Here is a 20736-nt window from a genome sequence, read left to right as displayed (position 1 = left end):
GCGAGCCCCGGGCGGGCCCCGCGCCGCCCGCTCCCCTCCCTGAGGGCGGGCAGGGCCGCCCCGCCCCCGCCTTTAACGGCCGCCGCCCGCCGCGGGGCCGCCAGTGCCGCGCCTCGGCCCGGTGCCTGCCCGCGGGGCGCCGCCATGGGACGGGGCCGGGAGCGGGGCCGGGGCTCGCCGCCGCCGCCATGAGCCGCCGCCCGCCGTGCCAGGGCGGCCCCAACGGCACCGAGCCCTGCGCCATGCGGCCGCGGGGCAACGGCACCGGGCGGGCGGCGGAGGGCTGCGGCGCCGTGTCGGTGGCGTTCCCGCTGACCATGATGATCACGGGCATCGTGGGCAACGCCCTGGCCATGCTGCTGGTGTCCCGCAGCTACCGGGCCAAGGAGAACCGGCGGAAGCGGTCCTTCCTGCTCTGCATCGGCTCCCTGGCGCTCACCGACCTGGCGGGGCAGCTGCTCACCAGCCCCATCGTCATCTCCGTCTACCTGTCCGACCGCACCTGGGCCGCCGTCGACCCCTCGGGCCGCCTCTGCGCCTTCTTCGGCTTCAGCATGACCGTCTTCGGCCTCTGCCCGCTCTTCATCGCCAGCGCCATGGCCGTGGAGAGGACGCTGGCCATCCGCGCGCCCCACTGGTACGCCAGCCACATGAAGACGAGGATGACCAAGACGGCGCTGCTCGGCATCTGGCTGGCCGTCGTCTCCTTCGCCCTCCTGCCCATCGCCGGCCTGGGCCGCTACACGCTGCAGTGGCCCGGCACCTGGTGCTTCATCAGCACGGGCGACGGCGAGCTCACCGGGAGCTTCTTCGCCTCCACCTTCGCTGGCCTGGGGCTCTTCTCTCTGGTGGTGACGGTGGCGTGCAACCTGGCCACCATCGAGGCCCTGGTGTCTCGCTGTCGGACCAAAGCGACCGCGCCGCGCTCCAGCAAGCAGTGGGGGCGGATCACCACGGAAACGCTGATCCAGCTGCTGGGGATCATGTGCGTCCTCTCGGCGTGCTGGTCACCGCTGCTGGTAGGTCACCGCCTCGGCCGCCGCAGCCTTCCCCGGCCCTGCGCCCACAGGTGGCTCGGGTTCCTCGTGGGCACCGTGGCCACGAGGGGAAAGGAAGCGGGGGCGACAGCTGGGACGGGGACGGAGCCCTGGGGGTGGCAGGCGTGGGTGCTGGTCGGAGAGAGGCAGGGAGCGGTCCAAGAGGTGGGCACAGTGCAGCGCATCGGGAAGAATAAGACCAAAGAAATGCCGTAGAAAGGAGGGGTGACGAGGCCAAGAAAGTTCGTGTAAAGAGGAAGAGGGCAGGAGGTGAGGAGACTGTGGGTCTGGGAGGAGGGCACTGAGGTCAGCAGTGCTGTGAGCAACAGGCAGGCGATGGGGAGATGGACCGGGAGGGTGGGATGGCGGTGGGACGGGGTCTGCACCCCTGCCCCCTGCGGCCAGACGGGGAGGTTTACCCAGCGGGTAGCACAATCGGGATCTGAAGGTGCCGGAGCAAGGGGACCGGAACCTCCCTGCCCCTTGTTGAGGTGAACCTGTCAGCAAGTTCATCCAGCCCCTTTGTGATGGAGCCCTGTGCTGATGGGAAGGAGTTATTGCATATTTTTTATTTGCTCCTGCTTTGCACCAAAACTTATCTCTGTGGTTTACGAGGAAAGGTACAGTGTGTGACTTTGTAAGTGCCCGCTAGTTTTCAGCAGATTGCTCACTCTATCTTATTTAAGGCAGCGCTTCCGGCTTTTTGTCTTTTCCTTTTTTTTTAAAGAACCCCTGAATTTCTTTCCATTATTTTATTCTTCCTCATTTCTGCCCCTTTCTGTCAAGCTGGCATAAATCCTTCCTCTTGGTTTAGGAGTGGAAGAGACTGAATCCACCTCTGCTCCTACTGTATGGGATGAGGGCACACCTAGGAGTCCAGTACCCTCTATAAGATGGCCAGTTTGTCCTGCTGCCAGAGGACAGTGTGACTTTTGGAGAGTTTGTGCTTGGAATCCTTAAGCAGGAAAGGGGTGAAGCTTGCTAGAATAATTCCGCAGTTACATGACAGGTACTGTGTGGCCTCGGAAGGATTTTTCTCCCACTGTGCACAGTGAGACAGAGAACTTGGCTGGCCCTTTCCAGACCGCGGCACATCTCCGCTAGGAGTGTGGGGCTGTCCCACCGATGCGTACAGCTAAGTCCCAAGGGAAAACACTGGGATTTCTTTATTTCTCCAGAAGTTAACTGCCACGTTTGTCCTCTGTAATTAAAAGGATGAAAACATGAGAAGGTGGTTATTCAATGCAGGAAATGCATTTGCCTCTCAGTCCTAGTTTTTGTATTCTCCCCATCTGGAAGCAGGTTCTGCCCTGTGCTTTGCCATCTTCCACCAAAGCTACCACACATGGGGGTTTAACCAGCCTTGTAGCATAGAGCAAAAAAGAGATGAGAGACATCTCTTCTCTTCCTTCAGAACATGAATACTCTGGAAAACCAGTGACGATGCAGGGATTCCCTTGGGTGGTTTGCTTCCAGTGGTATTTTGCAGACTTAAAAGCCAGAGGTCAAGCCAGTGCAGCTGAATGGACCTGGGGGAAGTGGAAAGGAGGCCCCCGCGGCGCGAGGATCAAGCAGAGGGCAGAGCTGCTGTAAGCACTCCGTGGGTCAGAGGCAGCCACGGCTCTTGGGGCCGCAGACGGGGCTGGGAGGTCGGCGCCGCTGGCCCTGGCGAGCAGCCCGGCGCTCCGGGCGAGAGCAGGGCTGCAGGGAGGACGCTGCTGGGCAGCCCCGGTGCTGCTGCTGCGGCTGGTGCTGCCCGGCCAGGGAGCAGCTGTGGTCCGGAGTGAATCTGCAAACAGCTCGCTTCACAGCACAGCGGCAACGCTGCAAAGTTATCGCTTGGGCTGCAGGGTCCTGCAGAGCTTCTCCGTCTAGTCAGCGTGCCTGCCAGGCTCCGTAGTGTCAGAATCAAGCGTCACGACTGCACCAGAAGTTTTGTACTTCCATTTTTTCTATACAACTGCAAAGGACAAATTAGGAATAAGAGGCCAGGTTTTTGGAAGAGTGAGCCTGGAGCAAGGCAAGTGTATTTTCAGTGAAAGCCAAATGAAAGAACTCATTTAACCTATAGCCGCATCATTTAGCAGTTGTAAGAAACCTCATTTAAACAGGAATCTAGGGATTTTCAGAGGAGACTTTAGATTAAAAGAGTCTGAGGTTTATAACTGAGAACTAATGGATGCTGACAACTGTTTGCCTAACAGAAACAATGCCCCTTCACACAGACTTGATCTGTTGATGAAAATGAGAATATCAAATAGGATTTAACAGAAAAGAGAAACTTCTGATGATAGCGGCTGTGCACTGAACAGCGTAATGAAGCGTCCCTCCTTCCCGTGATTTATGGGATGTTTGGTAGAAGAGAGGAGCTGTATTCATAACGCAGGCATGAGATCTCTTATTGTGCAGTGAAGACTTTACTTGAATTCAGCATGGAGAACCTGAAAAATGCTCCACTTACATAAGGTATTGCTTTATCATAAGTGGTTTCCAGTCTGCACCAATCTTCTGTTTATTTTGGTGTTCAACTGTTGAACGTAACCACTGAAATAAGCCAACGGCAGACTGAAACGAGTTTGAGGTAACGTGGATAAAGCTCTTCTTTGTTTGCACAGAAGCACAGCTGCAGCACAGACTGTAATTCTCATAATAATGCTTTTAGCAGCTCCAGGTTACCAAATTATGCACTCGCAGGGTGCTTTCAAGGCTATTTAAAGCTGAACTGCTCAGGTATTTTGCTGCTTTGCCTTTCAACGTACATGTTCTCCTTAACCCTCCCGTCAGACAGAAATCAATGATACTCTCCTTTAAAGGTGTTTTTATTATACATTTAGTATTTTGTAATATTTTTAAATGTGCAAAACTGCTATGGAAAGCACCTTTACTTAGGGAGAGAAGGCAGTGGTGTCACTGCACTGCAGATGCCTTGACTCGCATGAACCAGCAGCTTCCTGGGGGTGCTCTGCTCCCCTCTGACGCCGAAATAGGCGCCTGGTGCAGGTGTCCCGGCCTCCTGGTCGCTGCGGTTGGCGTGCTGCAGGGAACACCTGGGGACCTGCCAAAAGGCTGGATTTTGCCAGACTCTATTTGTCTTAGGTAAGGGCACAACCAGGCAGTAAAACTTAGAGCACATGCCTGTTGGAAGCCTGTTAGACTTCACCGGGATCTGTCACGATTCCCTGCGTTACTGCCCTTCTGCAAACAGGTTTTCCATGTTGAAATCCTCGGCCTTGTGCATCAGTTCTCCAAGAGGCTTGCCGGTGATGTCACGAGCATGGGTTTCGCAGAAACAGAGAGGGGATTTGCTTGGGGTCACCCTGCAGTCCTGCGGGGCTGGCGGATGTGTGGGCTTGTCCTAGCTTTGCCTGCGACAGGCAGTATTTCTGCTGTGAGAGAGAAATCCACATCCATTCCAAGCAGTGGGAATCCTCCTTCAGGGCTCCACAAGGAGCGTGGAGCTGCAATGACATTTGGCTTGCTCAGGCTGAGGTCTTTCATTCTGCCTTAGCTTCCACAGAGGCGGTAGAAGTGAGTCCAACTTTGACTTTAAAATAAGGTGGTACGTGACTATAGGTATTGTCTCTCCATCTGGGCTTCTGCATAGTTCGCTCACCACAGCCATTATCTGTACTTCATCAGGAGAATCCTGTATTCCTTCTGCAGCTTTCTTTGCTATGTGGGAGAGAATTATTTCAGCAACAGATTAGGACTAATGGGAGAGGAGAAGCAGTGTAAACAGATAAATCCTCCTGTCTTCATGATGCATAGAAAACATGCCTGGATTTTTGGAAGCTATCTCATGAAAAGATTTTGCAGTTTGGGACCGGGAAGTTCACATCGGATTCTTACCCCGCATTCCAGACCGGCTACTCACAGCTCTTGCTTCGCCTAAAAATACATACCTGCAAAGCATAGCAACTGTTTTATTGTCCATCCTTTACTGCAGATAGCAGCCCTATGGCCCCACGGATTTTGGTAAATGCCTCCTAACTGGGGCTCTGCAGCGCTGCCGTGGGGAAGGAGCCTGAGCCTGTCCCTGCCCAAGTGCTGCACGGAGCTCTGCCGCGGAGAATTCCTTGTGGTCTCCGGTCAAAAAAACCTTCCAACCTAGTTTCTAAAACTGGAAAAATATATTTGGGAAAGACTTCTTGTCTTTTTTTTTCCCCTAAATACAATGAAAGTTCACTTCAAATACTTAGTAATGTGATAGCAAGCCGCCTGGATCCCTGGAGGAACACAGACTGCCCGTTTAATGTTCAGCCCGCGGCAGCGTGTCACGGAGCGATGGCGGCTAGCGGGGAACCTCTGAAACAACCCAAAAATCTCTCGTGAGCTGTAGACAAACTTTACTCAAAACGCTGTAAAGATACCTCACAAAGCGTGCCCAGTCATTGGCTATCAGTTTAAAAGCCACAGCAACGGAAGTTTAATTATAAAACTGCATTCGGTAACAGCAGATTGTTGTCTTATCAATTAAATGTGATTACCAATCGCATTACTATAGGTGTTTTGAGCCCACGCTTTATTGGCACAGATTGTGTAGTTCTATTGACTTTATTCCACCTGATGTTGTGCCCCTTCGTTTTGCGGTCTGCCTTCCAATTAATTTAGAGGACCAGTACAGGCCATGATAAGCGGCCTCCAAGGATATCAAACAAAATTTCCAGTAGAGCCACCGAAGGCCCAACAAGTATTCCAGTAATGGAATATTATGTAAGAAAGACAAAAATAAACAGCAGTTGCGTGCTTGAGAAATGCATTTTATTAGTCTAGTATTTTTGTAGCTCCATGGATTCCGTAACAAAAGAACAAGACAACAAGGTCTACAAAGCTGCTGCAGGGTTCCCCAAAGACGGGCTAGAAGAGCTGATTTAGGGGCAGTAATCCCGGTGCTGGGAATGACAAAGAGGGTTTGGGTTCGGCTGCAGCATGGGCTCAGCGCATTTCCACAAGGCTGCCCCTCTCCACGGGCTGCCGGGAGCAGGCTGCCAGGCCCGGCGGGCGCGGGGCGCTGCTGAAGGTGCTGCAGGCCCGCGGGGACAGGCACGCGGTGGAGCTGGGGTTGTGCGGGTCTGGTGCGTGGCCGCCTCGTGTGTTTTGGGTCTGTATCCTGTGTTTTTGAAAACCTCCACCAGCGGCTACTTGTCATTTTTTTTAAATTAAATGCAGCAGATGGAATTCTCAACTGCTTCTATTTAAAGAAACAAAAACACTTCTGCCTCGCTGTTGGAGTGGCCCTGTCTCCCGGACTCCTCCGAGCCTTTCCCAGGCCACCACACGGTTATTGATCCGGCACCCGGAAGATTCCTCCAAGGGGCCAAACGCTGCCCGCGGCCAGCTCCCTGCTCCCCCCCGCCAGCCGGCCCTGCTCCCAGCAGTGGTGCTGCTCTCTGGCAGCGGCAGTGGGGAAAATCCCTGACCGGGCTCACGTTGCTGTGCGTACGGATTGTGCCGGCTCCTTTGAGAGGCCAAGGTCAGGAGCTTGCACGGGGCTGTCAGTAGGTGACCGGGAGCCCGGTCGCTTGGGCAGCTCCCTGCACGTTTGGGACTGGCCCCCGTCTGGTGCCTGGCACCCCCCTCGCAGACGCAGCGAACCTGTGGCACGTCACAGCGTGGTGCTGCACCGCCTCCCTGACAGCCGCTGTGGGCACCTCAGAGACCGCGGGCCTCCTGCCTCGAGTCTGCAGGATTTCCTGGCGTTCGAGGCCTTCGGTTCACAACCAGAGAAAATCTGTGAGCAAAACCAGGACCTGTCCAGGAAGAGTCACTCGTTAACTGCCCCGTGCTCGGCGCACAGCGAATCCAGCACAGAGGCCCCGTACCGTCCGTCCCGAGGGGTGGGTGGCTTCCTGCTGCCACGGCTCGGCTCGTACCGGGGCGCCAGACTTGCTGAGGTGCATCCGAAAGCCGGCCCTGTCCTCACTATGTCACCAGCTTTAACAAGACGAAGGAAAGCTTCTGTCCCTTTTTACCTGGCTGAGCAGCAGCCCGGTGACTCAAAGCCCGCGCTCCCGCAGCCGGAGCCCAGCGCTGGGCAGCGCTGCCGGGCCGAGCCCTCCTTCAGCTGCAGGTTTCCTGCACAACCCGCAGCAAACCAGCCCTCAGCGGTGCCCTGCTGTTCTGGGCTCTCACATGGGAGCGCAGGTGTCCTTGTGTTCTGAGGCTCCTTTCACTGCCAGTTGTAAAGCAAGATTTTTGTCTTAATTTGGAGAACGAGGCAGCCCAAAGTATCATTATTTTAGTTGGCTGAATCATTGCCCTGCAGCCTTCAGTCACTAAGTCCCTTACCGACTGTGAGCCTTGTAGCCCAGCGGCCTTGGAGGCAAAGCTGCCTCGTCCTAAACGAGTGAGTGAGCATTGCAGCACCCGCGGCTTGCCTTCCCTGAGGGGCAGCAGCGTCCTGACACCTGCCACCACGCAACACCCGGGGCAGCCCCGTGCTGCGTAACCGCTGCAGTAAATGAGAAAGCCGCCGCTGCTACTCGCCTCCAGCCCCAGCGGCATCGACCCGCGCGTAGCGTTCGGCCGCCACCGGAGCTGGCTGCTCTGTGCCAGAGCTGTGGGAGACGCCGGCCACGGAAACTTGCGCTCGTGTGAAACGTTTCGCTGTGCCGGTATCAGTCCCAGTCGTGCCCGTCTGGATGCCGTGGGAAACGGATTCCTGAATACATGGCTGTGTGCGCTGAGGGAGCTGAGCTGAGGGCAGGAGGCGGGGGTTAGAGGTCAGGTTAACACAAAAGGCCGTCTGCGGCTTCTGGCAAAACAAAATCTTTTTTTTTCTAGTTGACATAAAATACTTTCTTGTCCTCTAGTCCAAAGCGCTTTCATTAACCCTTTTCTTTTGGGTCAGTTCATAAGCAGAATAGTTACCTTAAAGTCTAAAATGTATATGTCATAGAATAAAACATGCTAGTTTTACAAGAAATGTAGACATTTTCGTATTTGAAATTCTTTTTCCTGACATCTACTGTTCATAACGTAATTTTGAACTACTCATTAGGAGTTATTCAGCTGGTTTTTGTAATTCTGGTAATACGGCAGTGATAAAATGAGTCCCTCTGAATCAGTTTTGCCAAGTCAGTGATTTCCCTTTCTAGCCACCGGGATTTAGCACACGGCTTTCTGCGAGGTGTCAGGGGAGCAGCGTGTGCTTCCTCGCGTTAGCATGGGATCTGCAGATCAGCCTGATGGGTGGCTGGGAGGTAACAGGTTTGTCATGCTTGTTTTATGTGCACACGCAGACTGAGCTGCTCTCTCAGAGCTTGCTTCCTTGTTATGGCCATGGTCTGAAATCAATAAGGAAGGAAAAAATCCCTTGGCAGGATTTTATCTTCAGGGGTATTTGCATATACTGATACAGATCTGGTCTCTTAACTTGTATTGTTTTTTTCCTCCTAACTTTCTTTAGATAACGATGCTGAAGATGATCTTCAGCCACACGTCGTTTGAATACTGTAAGGGATTCTCTGCAGAAGCCCAAAGCTCAGAACTGCACAAAGAGTGCAATTTCTTCTTGACAGCTGTGCGCTTGGCCTCACTAAACCAGATACTGGATCCGTGGGTTTATCTGCTACTAAGAAAGATCCTCCTGCAGAAGTTTTGTCAAGCAGCCAACGCTGTCTCCAAGTGCTCTAACAACGAGTGGAAAGAGAGATCAATCACGTTGTCAGATGAAATCCGACGGACAGCGGCGTGAAGGAACGTTGATCCACTTGCATGGAAACTGCTTTCGCCAACAAGTGGTTTTAAATCTTACTGTGAATCAGGGTGTTTGTAACGCGCTTGCATCTGCATAAATAGCTGAAAACGGCATTACCGAGTGGCCTTATAGTGCCAAATTATTATTTATCCAATGTGCCAAAAATTCTCAAATATAGACAAAGCAATTGGGTTTGTTGCTAAATTCTGTTGTTATTGCAGTTCCTAACTGAGCTGCAGAACATGACTTTTTGTGTGTCTAAAATAGAGTCTGGAGGGATTTTTTCTTACATTAAGGTAGAAAAAAAATGATTTTCCTATCAGGGGACAGTTGGAACAGATTCAACAGTTTAATTACTGAAGAGACCCACTCCTATATATAATCTTAATACTAAGATTATCAGTTTCAGAGAGTCTTTCTTCCTCCTTTTTTCTGGAGGGACAAAGAGAGAAAGGGGCAAAAAGTAGAAGAATTAAAGGAAGATAAAACTCAGATTTTATTTAGATTTCTGTGGCTTAAAACTGAAAAGGTTGTATTGTACCAGTGATGATAGATCATCAATCTCTTTCGAGAACTGAATGTAGCCTGTGTCTCATGACACATATTGTCCTGACAAGTACTCATTCTGCGTGGATGCTGAAGTTAGCTTATCTGCTGAGTAGGATGTAGCATCGGGACACACAGCGTAAAGTGAGAGATCTGTGGTTTGTGTTTTTTTTTTTAATAGCAACCTGTGAAACACCCAGGCATAACAAGAATTGCCATTAGCAAAGCACACTATAAAACTACTTTGCGCAGATGGAGAAAGTGATAAACAGACTGTAAGTGACAGTAAGTGTTCTTCTTCCTGTAGATAAATGGCAAAGGTTTACAAAGCCAGAAATACCGCTTTCATATGGGTGGTTTTATTTGGAAACGCACATGTCTGGGCAGCAAATGAACATCAAATGATTCTTAAGTAATGAGGATACCACTCAAAACTTCTTAATTATTAAAATGCTCTACACAGTAGCCAAAGTATTACCTGAGAAAACTGATCTCTTTTTCTTTCCTCCAAAAAGACAAATTTGAGAGATATGGCAGCTTTGGGAATTTTTCAAATAATGGAGACTGGAAGAGATGGGTAGAATTATGTGCATCAGTCAAATCTTTCCTCCAGGTAACTTTCAGGTTTTATTAGAAAACTGAGTTCTAACCCATTTGTGTCACATCTGAAGTTTATTTTCACAAGGACTGCATTTTTTCCTATTTTCTTTGTCCTTTTTCTAGATGATAGCCTCTAACGGCTCCTGTTTAATGGCCTCTTGGTGAAATTACATGCAATACAATAAAATACAATATATCGTGTAGTGGTACACCGTATACTTTGTGCCAATAATAACCAATTCAGGGGCCTTAAAGGCAAATATAAACCTGCATCTGCTAGGAAATTCTCGTGGAAAATTGAATTTTAATTGATTTTTGCTTCCCTTCCTTTGTTTGTAAAAGTAACTACTCAAAAGAGAAACCAACTACTCACTTTCCTTGTTCCGCTGCTGTGTAGTCTCGTTGTGTATCTTCGTATCCGTCAGAAATAATTAATCTGACAGCAAAAGCCACTCTTTGCATAAACGTAATGTGGAGGCGGGGGGGTGCGTTTGAGTGCCACCTAAAAGCTGAAGTCTTACTTTCACTCAAGGGCCAGCCTACCACCACGGCGAGGCACTTTGACATTTGGCAGGGTGCCGCCTGTGTTCTGCAGCACTCCCCAGCTGCGCCGGGAGGCAAACCGCCTCCTCCAGCCTCGCTGCTCCAGGCAGAGGCCGCGGGGAGCTCGGCCAGCCCCAGGCCCGTGTCCTCGTCAGCACCTGGGCAGCACGGTGAGGTGTGTGTCGGGAAATAAAAACTGCGCTGGTTCTCTTGGGAAAAGCGTCTTGCAGGATTCAATTTTTTTTTTTTTTTAACATTATTTTGTGATATACAAAGCCTCTTCTGTCCAAAGGATTCATATTGTTCAGTTTGTGTACACTAGCTGTTTAAAACTAATAAACAAGCCCAGTCCCTCGTAAAGTATGTCAGGATGACCTTAATAATTAGACCGAACCATTTCTGAATAGCAGCACAGCCAGAGCACACGGCTTGCCGAGGGACAGCGAGTGGTCAGGAGGGAAACGCGCTGTGAGAAGAGTGACTCAATACCTCGTTTATCAGCTCTTTTACAGCCGCAACAGGAAAATGCTGTTTTTTCTTTTACATAAAGAATCATATATGTGGTAATGATCAGATAGCCATGGGCTTGTTATTCTTAAGTAGATCAGGGATGGTTTCACCATTCACTTAAAATAATTTTGTTGCTCCATGCCTTTCCTTTGTGGAGTAGGACACTTCTGAATTTGGAAAAAGTCAGGTCTTTCCATCTTGTGCACAGTGATATGAAGGAGAATCTACTTTAAATATCAGAAAATGGGAAAGAATGTCTGCTTTTAATTTGTTTACAGAAGAGCAGTCTAAGCACTATTTGCCAGCCATGCCTGCCGTAACGTGACATGGCTGGAGGAACGCACTTTCAAAAATGAATCAGAAAGCGTTAGCATAAATTAAAGTTTTCATTTCCCACTTACCTTTTCGAGTGGGAAGGTGTATTTTTGTTGCCTTTCTTTAAAGATGCCTCCTATGTGATGTATTTAAATTCTAGTACAAAAGTATTTCTGATACTGGTTTTAATATGTTGTATTCCTGTCAAAAATTTTATGGAAGCGGTAGTGAATGGGAAGCCTACTTTGAAATCATTGTTTGTCTTATAAACTAGCCTGTTTGTGTACCAAATCAGTGTGTGTTGTGTCTGTCAGAATAAAAGCCCAGCAGAATGACCGGCCTCCCGTGCCTCGGTTCCTGCCGCCGGGACACATGCGCTCAGCAGCCGCAGCCACCTGAAGCAGCACTGCTGGTGGCCCTGCTGGTGGCCCTGCTGCCGCTTCACGGCCTCGTGGGGGTTTGCAGGGCTGCACCACTGCTTTTTGATTTAAAAGAACTGTTTTCAAGCTGGATCAGCTCAGGGATCCAGTTTACAGTGCAAGCCCCCAAACCACCCTGTCTGCTGGTGAAGGATTTGGCACAGCCAAAATGTCACTTACATGGAGAAGCAGGGTTCACCAGAAATCTTGAAAGACTCCCTCTTGTGAGCAAGCTGTTGGAACACTACAGTAACACTGCCGTGTCAGATCCGCACGTTTTCCCTTTACAAACCACGTTAGCAACTACCAGCAAGCCGTGCCAGTCCTGGCGGCGATGCACACGCTGCTCGTTCAGCCGGCGTTTGTGCTGCGGTAGTGCTGAGCGCCGCGGCGCCGTGTGCCCCATCCCTGCCGGGGGAGGCCAGCAGCAGGCCACCACGGAGGCCCAGCCGCGGTGCCTCTGCCGTGGGCACGGCCCGTGCACGATTCTTCTGGAGAGCACAGGACGATGAAGCACAGGACAATGAAAACGCTGTCCTGGAATGTGGCAACTTTGATGTTGATGTATTTTTTCCCTTAAAATTTCCTGCCCCAGAACAGAATCAGAATTAGGTGGAACTTACTTTAGTAAGATAGAAAAAATACATTATTTAAATGATTTATTTTTATCTTTTCACATTTTGTAACTTCAGCGCAGACCTCTATTGCCTCTAAAGCAATTTTATGCAGAAGAGGAGCGCAGAAGAGCTGTGGTGAAACACTGGAAACATGGCTTGGACAAGCAAAGCCAACCCCAAAACCCTATTCCCTCCTCTGGTGAGTCAGTGCAATGTCACCGTGTATGAAACGACCTTCAGAAGAGAAACAGCAAATAATTACACGCAATTTTCCCTAATTTCCAACATCCTGCCTGTTCCCTCGCTGCTCCATAGATCGACGCTAATTGCCGTGGTGGTACCACATCTCGACTCGGACTTGGCACCCCAGAGCACGGCCGCTTGCCAGTACCGAGCAAAGCTCGTGTTTTCCCCATAATTTGCTTCAATGACAGGTTTTCTTGGCCGCCCTTCGCAGGTTCTCCCGAAGAGAGGGGCTCTGCATCACACAGCGCAGGTTCTCCAGGACGCGCTTGTGGTGCAAACCCCATGCCGCTGCTGGGCAGGAATCAGTCAAGGGCTGGAGAAAAACCTCTCCACCGGCAGCTAGTCACAGCAACATGTTTTCAGGCGGTCGTGTGTCTGCAGAACAGGCAGGCGGTGGTGGTGCCGGCAGCGCTGCCTGCGTCCTCCCGCACCCAGCAGGCCACGGCAGGCCGTGCCCACGGCCACCCAGCGCGGCCTCCAGCCGAGGAAATGCCTGCGGGGAGCCCCAGGCCCTGCGCACAAAGGGACTGCGAGCGAGGGCTGCGCACGGCAGGAGGAGGAGGAAGTGGGATAAGGATCAGTGCAGAGCCTGCATCGCCGCCCCAAGTGGGAACGTGGGGGGGGAGGTGGCGGCCTCCAGCACACCCCATGGGGGGGTGAAACCTCAGGTGCCCAGGAGACCCCTGCAAGTCGCTGGGTTTTCAGATTCAAACAAACTTCAGAAGGCAAGAGTAACAAGAGGTGGCCACAGGGCTGGGGCACTGCTGCTGTGGAGCCAGCTGAGCAAGCTGGGGGTGTTCAGCCCGGAGAGGAGAAGGCTCCGGGGACACCTCAGAGCGGCCTTCAGTGCCTAACGGGGGCTGCAGGAGAGACGGGGAGGGGCCCTGTTGGGGTGTGTGGGGATAGGACAACGGGTAATGGCTTTAAACTAAAAGAGGGGAGATTTAGATTAGATATGAGGAAGAAATCCTTCACCGTGAGGGCGGTGAGGCCCTGGCGCAGGCTGCCCAGGGGAGCTGCGGGTGCCCCATCCCTGGGGGTGCCCAGGGCCAGGTGGGGGGGCTGTGGGCAGCCTGGGCTGGGGGCAGGGGGCTTTGAGGCCTCTTCCAGCCCAAACCATTCTCTGATTCTCTGAAAGCCCAGATTATATTTCTTCTGTTCACTTGAATGAGAAATGTTTTTAGATAAGATAAGATTAAATAACTTTGAATAAACACTTGAAAGCGTGCTGGTGACAGTCTCAAGACAAGTGAAGGCAATGAGAGCCGGCAGCCAGCCCCAGCCCCCCCGTGCTGGTTGCCCTGCACAGCCTGCTGACCACCACCCCCTTTAAATTAACTCTTTTTCTCATTTATGGATTCCTTCCTGGGGTTTCCCGGTGCAGAGCAGCAGCTCGGGTGCTGTAAGGGTCATGGTGCTGCCCACGACAAGGCACCCGCCTGCCCCTGCTGCGTGCCCCTGCGGCACAGCTCAGCCTAATCCTCCTTCCACTGGGTCATTTGATCTCAGTTAAGAAAAACAAAACCGCTTTCTAAAATGCACGTGCAAGGGAGCAGAAAAGGTCATGGAGTGCCAGTGCTGGAGCCACAAGAGGTAACCACTTCTGTCTGGAGCAGCGGAAGGAAGGCTGAGAGTCGATGGGGTCGGCTGCCGGGAATTGCAGCAGCTCCTGAGAGAGGCTGGGCCTTTTGACAAATTATAAACACAACAGCAAAGACAGAAGATAAACATTTTCAAATGAAGGTGAGAAATTGGGTTGCCAGAGGTATGCAACAAAGTGGCCTTAAAGGCAAGCAGCTCTCTGTAACACGGGAGCTCTGCCTGCTTCTGTGCGAGTAGCTGTGTATTCAACGAAGCGTTTTAAATGATGCCAAAGCAATAAAAGCCTGGCATTTTGGACCAGGGATGAATTGCCTGAATGAGCTGCAACCTCAGCCTGGTTTCCATCAACACTTTTGGTGTTCCTCTGCCGCCAGGGACCTCGAGCCACCCCTGCCCAAGTGCCCGACCTTCCCCAGCTCCTCCTGGTGGGGCTGGGCTTCTGCAGCCCGGGCGTCTGATTCTGAGGTGGTGAAGGCAAGCAGTGCCCATCCATTTCCTACATCACTGCACGACCGCAACGGCAGCTTGCACTCCCCTGGCTGCTCCTGTCCAGCAAGCTTGGGCCCAGTGGTTCTTTTCCAAAAAATGCTGGCAAGAGCCCCAGGACCAGAAAGGTGTTTACAGCAAAAAACCTGCGGGTCGCAACCAACTTCATGAGGACAGAATCCATGGTGTCACTCTCTGGAGTTCATGTTCCAGGGATTCCTACTTTGGGATCTCTGGCTGAGTCCCTGCTCCCTCTAGCATGCTTTTGTGCGTTTCACTTGAGAACAACGGGTTATAAATTAACAAGCTGCTACTTTTATTTCTTACCACGTTTCTCGCCCAGGAAGCAAGGGAGCTGCACAAGCTGGTGAACACAATCTTAAAGGATTTTACCAGAAAAATGTGGCAGCTCGCTACCGCTCCAGCAGGCAGCAGGTGCTGGCTCTGCAGAGCACTCTGCCCGTGCAACATGCCCAGCTCCTGCCTGCCCAAAATTCACCTGTCCCCAACACTACTTGCATCAAAAACGAAAATGTGCTTGGTGCTCAGACCTGCTTCCAAACCACCACAAACACCAGCGCTGGGTATCTTTAAGCCAAACACTTCCAGGCTCTCTCTCCCTGGTGTTTCCGTTCCTGTTGGAAGGGGCACAGGGCGATTTCCCATTGCTGCTGGTATCTGAGCTTCTTGTGGGGCTCTGTTAGAGACGGTCAGGCTGCTGGGGTGGGAAATGCCTCGGAGCTGTTTGGCACAGGGCAGGAATGGGATGGTGAGCAGTCACCGGAGGGTTTTTGCATTTTCACAGATTTGTTGTTTACATGAAATTTTGGGAGATAAGTCTGTGTAGGTGCGTTGGGAACAGATCATTCTCAAAAGGTCCAGGAAGCACCAAACACCGAAGTGTGTGCCAGGTGAGGCAGCACACAGGACACTGAAGGGACGCGGCGCTGCATGTGGGGGGCACACACCCCGCGCACACCCAGAGACACCTCGGGGCTCACCCCAGACCCTCATCACTGCTGGTCCCCGGCAGCATCGCCCCGCGCACAGAGCTGTCTCGCTGGGCACTGACACTGATGCTCACGGGGCATGCACGGGGATTCAGCCCTCGCTTTGGTCCTCTGTAGAACATAAAAGAACCACTTTGTATATAAAATATGTTAAATATGTTCAAATGCATTTTATTAAAGACAATGTGTTTATATTTGGGGCTGCTTTGTTTTGACAATAAATTGTATCAAAGGATAGAAGCCCCAGTTATTATGACTTTCTTTAAACACACTGTTTAACAAACCTCGTCCACCCTTCAACACGCAGGCTATTTGCATAGAGTGGAGCCACGGTTACTACATGCACAAATAATTTCAGCATTTATAAAGGCTCGTAGCCCTGCAGATGAAAGGAAATACACACCCCATTTTGGAGTGACTTTATAGGGTGAAGCATTAATTCCCAGCAGTTTTGCAATTTATATGACAGGTTGAAGTCAGCTGGATTTTTGCCTGATGTGTTTGCAATTCACTGGCTCTCGATGTGAACAGGCTTTAAAGTGCAGAGACAAAAACTCGCCCGGGGACCCTTTGCCCACATTTGGGCATCGTTTTTTCCCATCCTGACAAGTTAGGAGAAGGTCTCCGCCCGCTGCCATCCCCGTGCTGCCATGCCACAAGCCGGTGCCTCCAGCCCTGCCGGGAAAGGTCCCTGCCAGGAGGCCAGGGCCAGCCGCCGCTGAGGAGGTCACAGCAGCCCAGGAGAGCGGTGCCACCACCGAGATCGTGGCTGGTGCTGGGGCAGGGCATGCGTGCGGAGGCTTGGATGCTGCAGCTGCGCAGCACTGCCCCCAGGCACCATGGCTGGTGGGGCTGAGGCTGCCTTGGACCAGCTCCAAGCTGTCCCCATCGCTCTGCCCTATCCCACCCCTCTGCTCCATCCCACCGTCCTGCTCCTTGCCAGGCCGGGTATCCGTGCAGAGCTGCGTCTTTCAGCTCAGGTGTCAGTCTAAATTTGTAACTATTGAAACTTGACCTCTGCATTATAAGGAGCCTTTGAAATACTAGCATCTCTTATGCTTTTATATCACAAAGGCAAGGAAATGCCAGCTCTCTGCAGGGCATCTCATTTAGCCCATTAAAATGCAGAGGCTCAAGGCTAAAACCAGACAGTTTCAAATTACCAGTGGTGCGCTCTGTGCTTACAGCACTGAATATGGCCTGAAACAAAACCACAGGACATTGGTGGTGTCTCTCCATCTGCTGGCACCATCAGATCCTGACCCGACTCTTCCTCAGGCTGCACCAGGACAGCTGGAACCTCTGCTGATGTGTTTGCTTGCCAGGCCCTGGCACCCAACCTCCTGATTGCCCTTCCTTGTCTCCAAAAGCTGTTAATTTTTGTCTTAAATCTGTGTCATTGCTGTGCATCTAATGAACATGAGGAGAGTTGGTCATTTACAGGAATGGTCTGTGGCAAAACACTCTGGAAACAAATGGTTTAGCATCAGAATAATCAGGTTTCCCCCCTTGCCATTCCTTTCATGCTGCTGCTCCTGAGTTTTTAACGGCCCCTGAGAGGACGCAGGCACGGCCAATTTCCCTTCCCTAGAATGGGAACGGTTCCTTCTGCAGGCAGCCCTGCGCTCCACGGGCTCCTGAACCAGCAGAGGAGGAGAAAGCTGGATTGCTTCAAAGGGGACCGTGGCAAATTCCAACGTGAGCCTTTCGGTGATAACGAGTTATCCACGCTGTAATAACAAAGCGGGCTCTGCTCCGCGGAGGAATGTCATTTTCAACGGGCTCAGCGCGGGTTGGACGCAATCAGTGCCGTTAGCAGCGCCGGCCGGCGGTGCGATAAGAGCAGCGATAAAGTCGGGCGGGTTTAACTCCAGGGACGTTCACATTGTGAAGGGCAGGAACGTGTTTTCCTTCTTGTCCTCGGCAAGGACGCTGTGCCCTGCCGTCGCTCCTGCCCCAGGCCCCCGGGGACGCTGCTCCTGCCCCCGGGGCAGGCCGCCTTGGTCTGCAGAGATGCCCAGCAGCCGACCGCGAGGTCTGCGCGGACAGAGGCTCTCCCAGCTCCATCAGAAACCAACGGACCTTTGTGTGCAGCGTGAAAGGATTTCACCCCGTGGCAAAATACATTTCTGATTTTTAAACAGCTGTTCCACGGTCTTATACACGGATCGGGAGTTTAATAAAGATAACATTGTGGTGACCTTAAGGAAGTTTAATAAACTGACTGTTATTGATTATCTTTCTTATTAAATACACGCCCAGTTCTACCGTATCTCTCGCTGATACTGTATAATTAAAGCCTACATTTGGTACATGACAGCAACCAGTATATCGTAACAGCACAGCCTCTGGCAGTGTTCTCTGTCCCCTTCCCCGGCGTGACTCAAGAGGCCGAGGACAGCAGCACAGCCAATTTTGCTGCTCGCTGTGGAGCACAAACCCCAAAAAGCGCAGAGAAGGCCCAAAAGCTCTGCAGGCTGGCACCCCCCACGGGATGCCCCTCGAGACCCCGGCCCCCGCACTGTGCCCCATGCACTGGTGCCTCTGCTCAGCCCCGGCCCAGGAGGCTCCTTCCAGACAGCACCAAACCTCCCTGCTCCGGCGTGCAGCAGCGTGATGCGTGGACCGCAGGGCCACAGGATCGAGGGGACACGGCCACCCCTGTGTCACCAGGGCATGTCTGCAGCCCTCCGAGCCCTGATTCTCCCCCAACAGCCAGACTCGGCTTCCACGCTGAGATCCGGAGAGCACAGTGTTCATCCCTACATCTCCAACCTACACAAATACAAGTCCCCTTCGCTGATGCCATGGATATCTTTCAGCATCTAATAAAGCACTCGCTCAGAGGTTATTCTGGTCAGTCCTGCAGAATTAAGTTATGGATGAGTCATTCCTCCTACCAAAGAAAAGGAAAAGATAAGCTTTGTGCAGCCAAGCAAGCTTGCAGCCGGAACGTTTATCTCTATGTTACACCACAAGTAGCCCACAGAAGGCATTCCCAAGCTTGTAAAGCTTGTGTACACGTGCCTCTGGGGGAGGGAAAACACCCCAAACCACCACCTGGACGCCGATGTGCAGCATGCTGCGGTGCTGGGCAGGTGCTGGGCGCCCCTCCTGCTCACAGGTGCTTGCTGCTTTGGCAAGGAGCCCACCGAGGGCACGGGTGGCTTTGGAAATGAGTGCTTTGATGATCATTTGCCAGGTGTTCGCTCACTGCTATAAATCTCTTTCTTGTTATTTTGGTGGTTTGATCAGAAATTCACACTTCAGTGATCACCAGGCTGTGACAGCTCTGTAAGTCACCCCGCATTCTTCACGGGGCTTTTCCACAGGACGTGCTGAAGCCCCTCATGACATGTCAAGGCCCTGGGCTGCTGCGTCCCCCAGCATGTGAGGCCCTCCAGCCTCCTGCCACCACCCAGCAACGGGCACAGGTGCTGCCAAATCCAGCCCCAGAATCTGTGGCTGGTTTCTGAAAAATCGGAACCCAAGATTTGGGCTTCCAAGCTGATGTCTAATGGCTCAAAGGAATGGCCTAAACGTTGCTGCCCTTGGCGCCTGTGCTGTGCATGCAGGAGACAAATGTCAGCTTCCAGCAGAGCGCCAGAGGCCCGGTGCCCATTGCCCACCCAGTGCCAGGCACCCCCCTGTGAGGGGGCTTCATGGCGCCCCTCACCCGGGTCAGGCTCCGGGGCTGCCGGAGGTTTATGCACGTCCATCAGGGGAAGGCAAAAACCAAAACACACTCCGTGCCAGCAGCTGGGCACAATCGCTTTTCCTCCTCCTTTTTCCTCTCATGCTTTTAAAACCCAGTTACAAAACCATCACGGAGGGGTTTGGCCCCGCTCCCCTTTCCCTTCCCATGTATTGACCTAGCAGAATTATCTAATGTCCTGGAAATGGATTAGTATTGCAGCTATGTCAATAAATTAGCTTGACTATGGTAACAATGCCAAAGTTAATAATTCAGCTGGTATTTTACTGGACTACTCAGTCATCGCCTGCTATCGATCGGTTTACACAGACAGTTCTTGCAAGTAAACCCAGCGCGTGGTTCACAGCTGTGCCGCGAGCCCCGGGGTGGCAGCACGCGGCTGCACGGGGAGCACGGGGAGCACGGGGAGCACGGGGAGCATGGGGAGCACGGGGAGCACAGGGAGCACGGGGAGCATGGGGAGCACGGGGAGCACGGGGAGCATGGGGAGCACGGGGAGCATGGGGAGCACGGGGAGCACGGGGAGCATGGGGAGCACGGGGAGCATGGGGAGCACGGGGAGCACGGGGAGCATGGGGAGCACGGGGAGCACGGGGAGCATGGGGAGCACGGGGAGCATGGCATCAGGCACGAGGCAGGGCCATGTGCCTGCCAGCGGGTTTGGCAATGTGGGAACTGCTGCGGGGGCACACCAGGAGGGCTTGGTTTGTGGGTCTGGGCAGTGCCTGGGGAAGCAGAGCCACGCGGGGCCGCGTTGCACTTGTTTTTCCAACCGACTGCAACAGGACGGGAATGAAAGTGTAGGAACCCTGGGGGAAAAGAAGAACAAAGCTCTCAGTGGAACATTTGACCCAAAAACATTTCAGGAAAAGCTGGTGACATCAGGTCCCCAGGCTCTGAGCGGCTGTGGGAAGCGATCTTGGGCTGTGGCAATGCCTTTCAGTGACTACTGACAACCTCCGAGGCACGTCTTCCCATTGCAGCCGCCTCCTCCATGAGCAGGAGGGTCGGCAGCTTTCTGCTGTCGCCTTACAAGGTGTGAGCAGAGCACAGGGCACAAGGTGGACCAGATGATCTTGGAGGTCGTTTCCAACCTTAATGATTCTGTGACTGTGTGACAGGGTTGCAGTCCGGCCCTACGGCAACCCAGAGGACGACTGCTGGTGCGGCCAGCACGTGTAGCAGCCCGAGAGCCTTCTCGGCTCCAAACGCCTCAGAGGGGATCGTGCAGCCTGTGCAAAGCCAGCTGCTCCTCGCTGACAAAGCAAACATTTAGACATGCTGGGGCGTCCCGTTGCCCTCCTCTTTCCTTAAATAACTGGGGCAAGCAATATCGCAGAAAACACAAGCCATTAACCCAAGCGGGAGGCCTGTTGTGCAAGCGTGACCGC

General features: G+C 52.6%; 1 protein-coding gene across 2 annotated transcripts; it reads left to right on the top strand.

Annotated features, from left to right (window-relative positions):
- Nucleotides 1-92: 92 nt before the first annotated feature.
- PTGER3 (prostaglandin E receptor 3) lies at nucleotides 93-12403 on the top strand. Of its 2 annotated transcripts, none has more exons than XM_083846125.1 (2): nucleotides 93-1019; nucleotides 1852-8436. In XM_083846125.1, the coding sequence occupies exons 1-2, from the start codon at nucleotides 189-191 to the stop codon at nucleotides 1927-1929; spliced, it is 909 nt and encodes a 302-aa protein (XP_083702251.1). In that variant the 5' UTR covers nucleotides 93-188; the 3' UTR covers nucleotides 1930-8436. The 2 variants fall into 2 exon arrangements, with proteins under 2 accessions (XP_083702251.1, XP_083702250.1); XM_083846124.1 differs by lacking the exon at nucleotides 1852-8436 and adding an exon at nucleotides 8446-12403 and having other exon boundaries at nucleotides 96-1019.
- Nucleotides 12404-20736: the final 8333 nt, after the last annotated feature.

Source organism: Anser anser (assembly GCF_964211835.1).
Source record: "Anser anser genome assembly, chromosome: 8".
Lineage (NCBI taxonomy): Eukaryota > Metazoa > Chordata > Aves > Anseriformes > Anatidae > Anser > Anser anser.
The sequence above is the reverse complement of the archived record's forward strand: the minus strand, read 5'-3'. Positions and strand labels throughout refer to the sequence as shown.